The 10,946-nt window shown below is 39.4% G+C and overlaps 1 protein-coding gene across 1 annotated transcript; it reads right to left on the bottom strand.

The window, feature by feature from the left end:
* Positions 1-1,528: 1,528 nt before the first annotated feature.
* Positions 1,529-9,939, bottom strand: selenop (selenoprotein P). The gene is made up of 5 exons (XM_062025715.1): positions 9,794-9,939; positions 9,327-9,557; positions 7,136-7,348; positions 3,535-3,652; positions 1,529-1,990 (listed from the first exon to the last, which is right to left on the bottom strand). The coding sequence occupies exons 2-5, from the start codon at positions 9,527-9,529 to the stop codon at positions 1,715-1,717; spliced, it is 810 nt and encodes a 269-aa protein (XP_061881699.1). The 5' UTR covers positions 9,530-9,557; positions 9,794-9,939; the 3' UTR covers positions 1,529-1,714.
* Positions 9,940-10,946: the final 1,007 nt, after the last annotated feature.

Raw genomic sequence — 10,946 nt, 5'->3', positions numbered from 1 at the left:
GACCGACATCATATTGAACCCTATGGGTTAGGAATGGGATAGCACTTCAAGATCATATGTGAGTCAAGGCAGGCGGCCAAATACTTTTGGCAATATAGTGTATATATACTGTGTGTGTGTGTGTGTGTGTGTGTGTGTGTGTGTGTGTGTGTGTGTGTGTGTGTGTGTGTGTGTGTGTGTGTGTGTGTGTGTGTGTGTGTGTGTGTGTGCGTGAGTTTGTGTGTATTTGTTACGTTATACTATTGCAATATTGTATGATATTTATGTTGCTGTTTTATGTTAACTCTATTTTAGGAAACTAAACTAAACCAGACAAGTGGCCAAATGCATGCAATATATAGACAGTCTATATATACAATATCAATTTGACCTTATATTATCCATCCATTATATTATGGCGGTGTTTCTTGAACAGACCATCGTCGCCGTCTGCTGGCCAAGTTTAGTAATGCGTGTCATAGTGACCACAATGCACAATTGAATAATGGCCTCTTTTTGGCTGTTGTCTGGTTTGACCCATCCATCCATCCATTTTCTACCTCTTATTCCCTTCGGGATCGCGGAGGGCGCTGGAGCCTATCTCAGCTACAATCGGGCGGAAGGCGGGGTACACCCTGGACAAGTCGCCACCTCATCACAGGGCCAACACAGATAGACAGACAACATTCACACTCACATTCACACACTAGGGCCACGGGCCAGAAAAGGAAAATGAATGGATGGTTTGTAGTGAGCATTTTTATTGGTATTATTATTATTATGTTGATATATTGTTCATTTTGACAACACCAGTACCCTTTAATTCAAACACACAAAAAAATCAAATCAATCCACTTTTATTTATTCCACGGCGTCCTTTTACATGTTGTCCTAACCCAGTTTCAAATACATATTTCTGTGCCAGCATCAGATTTCTGGGTGACCTTTCACCTTCCCACAGAAACCATCATTAAGCACGGAGTGTATTCCAGCTTGTTCGTCGCCCTCAGTGGATACTTTATTTTATTTTATTTTTTTCATAAGAACCTTTGTATGAATGTGTGCAGTTTTGCCATTAAATCTAATACAGAAAGAAAGCCAAGTAGATATTGTATGTGCATACTGGAAGTGGTGATTATTATAAATGTGCTTAAAAGGATTATTATTGTGTTTGTTTTGTGCTAGTGCATTCCCTACTATGTTCTCCTAAGTATTCCCCCTCCTCCTTTTTTTATCAATTTGCTCAAATATTGTGGGATGCCCAATTGTAATTGTTACGAACCTGTCGGTCATGTTCCTTAATGGCTGCCTCCCGTCCCTGCCATGGCGGCTTCAGCCAAATGCCACTAGAACGTAGTTTCCGCGCCTGGCTTCATAAACCATGGTGAGACCATAAGGGGAAAACGCTCATTTGGGAACACGACGGCGACCTTTAACCTGTCGGCTGACGTCCAGCTTACAGGTGGCCTCATTCTCAGCCGGCCACCCCCGGGGGTCAGGCTCACATCTGAGGCTCAGGTGGTTGTCAGCCGACGGGAGGCGGGCGTCACTGTCAACTCTCGCTGACGTGATCGGCCTCGCCCAGACCGTGTCACCGGCAGGAGGCGGGCAGCGCCTGCTCGCAGCGTCACAGGCTGTGAGGCCGGTCGCTTGCCACCTCGCCGAACAGCCTCCGTCAGTGTCAGCATCAGCTGGCCGACGGGGCGTCGGCGACCTGTCAGCTGTGCTTGGACTTTCACTTATTGGGCGCTAACGGGACCTGCATCACAGAAGAACTCTGCGCCTCCTGGAAGTGGAGGTCCTGGTTAGCCTGTTGTCCCACATTGTGGTCATCTACGCTATGAGGGTGCACCACAACGGGGTCTTGGTTTCCATGGTGATGATGATGATGGTTGCCATGCCCGTGATGCCCGTGATGATGATGGTGGTGGTGCCCTGTGTCCGTCTCCACTGCTGGTGCGGCGGGTCGTTCTTCTACGTTCGCTTGACACTCACTCGGGATCTCAACACTCTGGAAAAAAAGAATGGCCGACAAAAGTGAAAATTTCGACACCGCTTAGCCGCGGTAAAGGGAGCTGGAGCCTATCCCAGCTGGGTGAGAGGTACACCCTGCACGGGTCACCAGTCAATCAAACTAGTAGAATGTCACTCATGTATAGGGATGATGTTTGATAAGAAATTATCGAGTTCGAGCCCATTATCGAATCCTCTTATCGAACCGATTCCTTATCGATTCCAGATAGGTTGTTGTATATGGAAAAAAACACAATATTTGGTTTAACAAAAGCTCACTTTTATTTTATAAAAAAATAAAATAAAATAAATAAATAAATATTGACTGTTACCCCCCTAAAAAATATTGACTGTTGTTACCCAAAGTATATTAAGTGGGATTTTTCAGAAAAACTAATATATACAGTAACACAAAAACAACCTGTCTCTGCGATCACTATAGGTGTATAAATAATAATATAGTGTTAAATAAAATCACTCCCTTGGGCACAAAACTGAAAATAATACAGCTCTCCAAAATGTGCACTTCTGCTGCTATTGGAACATACTAACTACACACACTATGACACTAAGAACACCACAGTCATCAATCAACAATTCTTCTTCCCTTGCATGAGAGCAAAGCCTGGCAATAATTGCATATTGCCTGTTCTGCCCTCACTATACGTGTTGAGGTTATACAGCTTTGCAGACAGCAAACAACAAACAATCCAAGACGTCTAATAAAGTTCCAAAGCAGATTAATCCATTTAGGCTCTTTATTGTTGTTGATCTTGCTTTGTCTTTTCCTATCTTTACTTTTGTTTTGCACTGGACTGTTATTTTTTTTTTTTAACTGAAATACACACAATGATAAATGTATAAGCTATGTGATTCAATTAACATACTGAAATGTAATACACAATATGTAAAAGTTAGCTTCACACAAATATACAGTACTATCATCAAACAAATACTTCTGAGTGTTGAAACTATTTCGATGGTGGAAATATACGACTGGCAGCCATTTTAAGTCCTCAAAACATCCATTGAAACAGTGCACAAAAATCGTTTTTCAATAGACAACTTACTATCAAATTGAAACACTTTCCACCTAATATTGAGTTACCGTATATAAACAACTTAAACAGTTTACTTACAGACTTATCTTTTCCAAGGCTTGTAGGAGCTAACACAACTTGTCTACTTCTCAATTGTCTCATGAACTGAACTGACGTCGCCAACCCGGAAGTGCCCAAACTAATGACGCGTAGTATTTTCATATCGCCACAAGGTGTCAGTAAGAGTCTACAATCAAATGGGCATAACATTGCCCATTTGGGATTTGTTCACAGGGATTCGAATAAAGAACCAACTCTTTTTCTTTACTATAGTGGTCTCGATAACGGGTACCGGTTCTCAAAAAGGGATTCGAGTCCAAGGACTCGGTTCTTTTCTTATCCAACAACGGGGAAAACCGATTTCGAGCATCATCCCTACTCATGTATGTTTTTGGGATAATGGAAGAAAAAAACAAAAACGCCACCAAAATATGTTCCATACCTCATATTCACAGGCGCCGCATGAGCGCTTGCAGTAAGCGTCCTTGATGGCGCCCTCGATGTGGCCCTGGCCAATGATGGAGTTGGGAAGTGAAATCTGGTGGGTGAGGCGTCCACATCTGAGGGGGAAACATCACACAAGATACTCGTAAGTTGTGTGTTCAACCTCATTTTGTCTGTTTATTTACAAGCCATGTTGTCTGTGTTGATTGAATATACAACATATATGTGGGGACGACTTGGCGCGGGTTGGGGGAGTGGCCGTGCCAGCAACCTGAGGGTTCCTGGTTCAATCCCCATCTAGTGTCAAAGCGCTTTGAGTACCTTGAAGGTAGAAAATCGTTAAACAAGTATAACCCGTAACCCGTTGTGGAGGGAGGTGTGGCCAGCGCGCTTGCAGGAGCAAAGGTCACCACCTCTGTCTATGGTGCTGAGGGCGAGCACCATTGGATAGGGGCGGGGCATGTGCTGACGGCGAGACACAGCTGGCAGCTGATTAGATTTCACAGGTGGTACGTGTTAATCTAGCCATCTGTTGTCTTTAACAGTAAGCGGAGGGGGATAGGATACGGAGGTGGCTGAAAAGTCACATCCTGCTGGAGAGAAATCTGTGAGAAATTCTATGGACATTATAACATTGTTAAAATCTGCAAGCTTGGCTCCTGTGCCGTGTATAATAGTGGAACGGATAGGAAGCGACTTCCACACCCGTTTTGATTGAATATACAGTTGGTGTAATGTGCGAGGAGATATTCTTTGTTGTGTTCCTTGAATTAGCCCTAACAGGCAACACTACAGTGGGCCACACGAACAAAATATTACAGATATCCTATTGAAAACCTATGACTTTTTTTTTTTCATTCCACTATATCAGTTTATGCAGTTTTACATTTTTTCAGTGTTTTTAGAGCTGTTTTTCTTTTCCTATTTGTACTTTATTATTTTATTTTTTTTCTGCTATACTGTAAAAACTCGGTCAGATTGTTTATTAGACTTAGTTTTGTGAACAGTTTTTTGTATTGCAAATTAAGTTAATGTATTTTTGGATAATCAAAATGTGTTTTTTTTGGAGCTTGTTTTTTTTATTTTTAACATTCATCTTAGAACAATGACTTTTCTTGACTCTAAGCATAAATTGATTGTATTGAACTAAATTGTATTGCTTCAACATGTCATGCTACCAGGTCCTCCTTAGTATTTTATATCTCTACTAAGAGTCATAGTTTAGTGTTAATGCAGACACTTTTATTTCAAGATTTTTTGTGTCTGCTTCTGGTTTTGCTTATGTTACATATACATATTGTAATTTCATTTTTTTCCCTTTCTCAGTGCACAAGTAATTGCCAATGAGAGTTTTAGGTTGAGCTACTGTCTTATATACTGTATATAGCAGGGGTGGGCAATTAATTTTTACCGGGGGCCGCATGAGCAACCCGAGCACTGCTGGAGGGCCACATCGACAATATTTCAATTAAATTTTGCTCAATATTTTTTTTGATATATACTGTAAGATAAATAATAATAATAATAATAATTAATAATAATAGTAATACTTCAACATAGTGTGTGTAACAGCATTCCATGACTAATATAAATAAATTAACATTAATAATAAATGACAGTAAAATAAGCACACGTATGACTGAGGAGTCATAGTGTAACTTTGTGTGGTGTTTGAGTTGTCCGACTTTTTGTGTGGCCATAAACGCACCAGTGGTTTAGTGGTATGCGTGTTGGTGACAGATGACAAGTTGGTTTTGGCCTGGTTTGTACGGCAGAAAATGACTAGTTTTTCGAGATAGAAGTGTTTTACTCATGTTTTTGGTGTGGTTATGTCCGAATATAAACAGTTTTGCTCAATAAAGTGATCGATATAATTCCTGTCCTCGAAGCATCTCGATAGACGTTACAATAATTGAACGGTGTTCAATTGAACGGTGTTGACGAACACCGTTAGGGCCGCTTGTTGTCACTGTCACTCAAAGTTGCATTGCAAAATGACATAGAATAAATATGTTTATTTTGTTTAGAATTCAGATGGGATTTGATTTGGTGCGCGGCATATATTTGCTGTGCGCAGCAGACGCTTGAGCAGTGCGCAATTGCGCAGGCACGCACCTTCGAGGGAACGTTGCTTTGCAGTCCATGTCTTGTTGGAAACACGCCATTCTTCATCAACTTTTCTCTTTTTAGCGTCTCGGGTGTAAACCGTGCATCACTTGTCGCTGCATGTGCACCTTCACTCGCAGGTTACACACGGACACACGCCCATAAATAATACTTTTCAAAATAAAAGCAGCACAGTTGTATTGCGCGCACGACATAGATGTTTTTTCAACTTTATTTTGTAATTAATGATTGCAGCTGTTCACATTCACTGACAATCACGCACACGCATACGTTCACACGGAAGTAATACAAATAACGATTTTCAAAACAAAAGCAGCACCGTTGTATTGCACACTCGACATAGATACTTTTTTAAATTTATTTTGTAATTTATAATTGGCCTCACGCGGGCCGGACAGGGACCCACAAAGGGCCGGATGCGGCCCGCGGGCCGCGGAATGCCCAGGTCTGGTATATAGTGTTGCTGCTATTGGAACCCCCATTTCCCCCAAATAATTGATCAAATATAATTCAACCTAACATGTATCTGAAATTATCTCATTATACATCTCAACTTGTGCTGTCAAATTATATTTTTTAAATAAGATTATTGCACTTTTGAATTTCGATTGATCACAGTTTATTACTCACTTGCAGAATTTAAATTACCTTTAAAAAAACAATATTTTTACACAAATGCAATTTTATTGTCAGAATTTCATCAAGGAACTTTTTAAAAATGTTTGGAATACTAATGTCAAATGATATTTTTTTAAATGACATTAGTCATACTTTTGAATTTGGATTAATCATGATTTATCAGAGGTAATTACTCACTTGCGTGATTTCAATTGACTTAAAAATATAAATATATTTGGACACACGTGCAATTTTATGGTGAGAATGTCATCATCCAGGAGAATTATTTAATATGTTTGAATTAGGGCTGTTTAATGGTTATTTTTTTAAATCAAAATAATGACATTTTTGAATTTGGATTTACCATGATTAATCACAGGATATCACTCACTTGCGTAATTTAAATTAACTTTATGTATGTATTTATATATATATATATATGTAAGTATATATGTATATACAGTATATGTATGTATATATGTATATATATATATATATATATATATATATATATATATATATATATATATATATATATATATATATATATATATATATATATATATATATATATATATATGTATATATATATATATATATATATTTACATATATGTATAATGCGATATTTCTTGTGATTGCTCACCTGAGTTAACTTGTTATTTTTTGACAGCCCTAATCTTAGTTTCATTATTTCAGTTTGTAGATTTGTCCACTAGATGGTGCTACTTTTTCCCCAATAAAAGCATGCAGCACAAGTTTTCTGCCATGGTGCCTTGCAATGTGTATGTAAAACAAAGCGTGTGTTATAAGTGAATATTGGCCTTTAGGGGGTTGCGACCTCACTGATCTAACCTGTCATAGACGAAAAAGTCATCCTTGGCCCCGTTCAGCAGCTGCCAGACGTCCGGCTGCTGCTCCTCCTGTTTGTACAGCGCTATGTTGGCCGACAACCTCTGCTCCAGCATGGGGTGCAGGTTCTGAGCTTGCACCCCCTGCTGGTTGACGACCATGTAGGTCACATCCTTCAAGCCCTCGCTCTCCATCTTCAGGCGCAGGCCGTCCATTCTGGAAGGGGTGAGTTTGTATATTTTTTGTCAAAAGTTTCATCAAATCGAATAATTACATCACGTATCATTTATAAAAGTTCTCTTATAGTAAATAATATCAAGAGAATTAATCCGTTCCGGTCTCAAACTGTATATACATGCACACTGTAAAGTTCAAGTTAAGTTAAAGTACCACTGATAGTCAAATTACCCTCTGCATTTGACCCATCCCCTTGTTGCACCCCCTTAGGAGGTGAGGGGAGCAGTGAGCAGCAGCGGTTGCCGCGCTCGTAAAACATTCCATTGTAAATTCTCAGCAATTTAGTGGCTCATTTACTTTTTACTTTTTAAATTATATCTCAATTCTGTACACTGCTGCTGGAATTCTAATTTTCCTGAGGGAACTCTCCTGAAGGAATCAATAAAATGCTCTCTCTCTATCTAATTGCATCACTTTCACAGTAACATTTACAGAAATTACTTGTGATTTTACGGCTGTTATTTTAGAGTTAATCACAGTATTTGAATGCAGAATTACAGTGCCCTGCTAAAAATAAGTACCACTGATAGTCACACACACACACTAGGTGTGGTGAAATGACCCTCTGCATTTGACCCATCCCCTTGTTCCACCCCCAAGGAGGTGAGGGGAGCAGTGAGCAGCAGCAGTGGCCGCGTGTCAGGTTCAAACACTGATGACATCTATTAAACGAGACAAGAAGCAAGGAAATAAACAGAGACAGGATTAAATTTTGCTCAATTTGAGGCGAAACGTGTCGACCTGTAACCTCTTACAGTGTCACCCACGCTCTAACGGAAAAAGGTTCACGTCTCCTCTTTTATTTGGATATTCCCTGTTTACATAACAACAGCTGTTGGGGGGTATGTAAACAGCCATTGTTTTCGGTCACATTAACACAAAAGAAAAAGATGCCTCGGGCTTGGACTGGTCCTGGATCGAGCTTGGGCAGGTCTTGGATCACAATAGATAACCCCTCCCGTCTCCTCCCAACGTACACAATGGAATTTTACAAGCCTTTGGCTTGGTACAACAAAAACAGCTTTTGTCTGTTCACTGGGAACTCAGAGAACGGAAAGTTTTTGGATAATTTACATAAAAATTTTCTGGCACCGCGCTCTGGAATAATTTTGGTGATTTAACCGCCAATTCCAACCTTTAAAGCTGGAGGCAATGGGTCCCATTTTTATAGTCTTTGGTATGACTCGGCCGGGGTTTGAACTCACGACCTACCAGTCTCAGGGCGGACACTCTAACCTGTACCTGAGTTACAGTAAATTGCCTGTACTTTTTAAATATTCCACTGTGAAAGTAATGCAATTATTAACCAGTGTTTTACTGTGAAACAATAGATAATTGCTGTGAAATATGAGAAAACCTTCATTTTTATACAGTCATTCGTTGTAATCTTACACCGTATTTTACTGTGAAACAATACTGTAAAATGCTTTGAAATCCTGGTAAAATTTTTACAGTGAGCCACATTTTAGTTGACATTTTAACTGTCACGAATGTAAAAAAAAAAAAAAAGAAATAATAAAAAAAATAAGTTAAGCACTGTAAAATGAGACAAAAACACATTCCAACTTGTCGCCCTACAAGTAGAGGCATTTTATGACGGGATACTGCCATCTTGTGGCGATTTATAGGTACTGCTGGAACTGAACAACCACTTATACAAAGTTGCTGCATTCTTTCAAGTTAGCGTCATGTATGTTCAACGTGGCACCATCCATCCATCCATTTTTCTACCGTTTGTCCCTTTTTGCACCAGTTTGGTCAAATTGACGTTAAATTAACTGTGTCGCAGTACCAGTCCATTTTTGACTCTATGGTTATCATTACACTTTTCCTCTCTGTCCACCCTTCTATGGACGTTTTGTTTGACATATTTTTACAAATTTAAATACATAAATGTCAAGGCTTTTCGGTGTGGATTTCCTGCCGAGCGGGCGCACATTTGGACAAGAGTACTAACCTGGACGCCTGCACCAAGCAGAACAGTCAGCTAGCCTGCAGGAGGGCCACCACCGTCACCCGGCCCATCGCCTCCCTCATGGGCTCCACCGCCCCGATCTTCCAGCTGGGCGGGGGCTGACAGCGCGGCCCGCCCCCCTCGCCCTCCGCCCCGCCCCCTTGGAGCAGGCAGAGAGCGAGGAGCAGGCTGAGGGAGGTCCTCATACCTCCTGCGCCTCTTCACCACCCCAATCTGTTTGGAGCAGTCGTATCAAACGTCTTATACGAGCTTAAACTAACTTGTTTTTTGTAAAAAAGTGTGTTATTGCTGTGCAAATAATGCGCACACAAGGAAACATGAACATTTTCTTTTAACAAATATTCCCAGTTTACACATTTTTCTAACCCCAAACTGATGAATGCAATTACAATTAAAGCAAATTGCTCACTTAATGCAACAAAAGCTTGTATTGCTACGTCAAGTCTTACCTGTTAGTTGGAAGGTTGCCTCTGCACAGCGTTGAGTTGCAGGCAGCTCCTTCAACAAATACAAGTCTGTCCTCAGACGCTCCCCCTCCTTTTTATACTCTGGATGTTTTTGTCAGTCCAAAAGGGAACAAAGGTCACACAGAGATTTTTTTTTTTTTTTTTTTTTTTTTTTTTTTTGCTGATTCTCCCTTTTCATTTTAAACTTTATATAAGCCCTTTCCTTTAATTGTCCACCAGTTTATAGGTTAATAATGTTTGTTGGCTTGCAGCACAATTTACACAAGAAGGTGTTTATTGTCATGCATGCACTCTGCTTTAAAGTTGATAAGGAATGCTTTAATATGTTGATGTTTAATAGACGCACAGATTTGTCAAAACAAGTTGTGCAATGCCTTTTTGGCGAGAGAGGTTTACTGGAAAAAAACAGAGGGTGGAACTCTGGTCAGTGGCCAGGATATTTTGGAGCAAAGTCAATGCAAAGTCACCCCATTCAGCATGCGATCGTGCACTTATTGAGGTATTTTTGCTGCGTTTTGAGGGTGCAAATTGATACTTTATGTAAGAAAGTAATATGTTAAAGTTTTTTTTTTTTTTTACAGCATTAAAAAGCATTTTTAAAAAGCAATAAAATTACTAGGAAATGGATATCCCAGCAGAGCCCAACTTTGAAGCAATGGATGGAAATCACAATGGACATATATAAAATGGAATTGATAACTGCCTTTATTAATAATAAATTGGAGAAATTTACTTCATACTGGGAAAACTGGGTCAATTATGTCACACTCCACAAGCCTGACTTTAATTTTTTGAATTAATGATTGTACTGCTTAAAAAAAAAATTTAAAAAAAGATTACCGGTACTCCCTATATGTTTATATGTATGTATATATATGTATTAGGGGTGTGGGAAAAAATCGATTCGATTTTGAATCGCGATTCTCACGTTGTGCGAATCAGAATCGATTCTCATTTTTAAAAAATCGATTTTATTTTTATTTTTTTAAATTTTTAAATTAAATGTTTGTTTGTTTTTTGTTTGTTTTTTTAATTAATCAATCCAACAAAACAATACACAGCAATACCATAACAATGCAATCCAATTCCAAAACCTGTGTCTGTTTAAATATTTTTTTTCTTCTGATTATTATTA

This window comes from Entelurus aequoreus, linkage group LG17 (assembly GCF_033978785.1).
Source record: "Entelurus aequoreus isolate RoL-2023_Sb linkage group LG17, RoL_Eaeq_v1.1, whole genome shotgun sequence".
NCBI classification, from domain to species: Eukaryota; Metazoa; Chordata; class Actinopteri; order Syngnathiformes; family Syngnathidae; genus Entelurus; species Entelurus aequoreus.
This window is presented reverse-complemented; position numbering and strand designations above follow the sequence as displayed.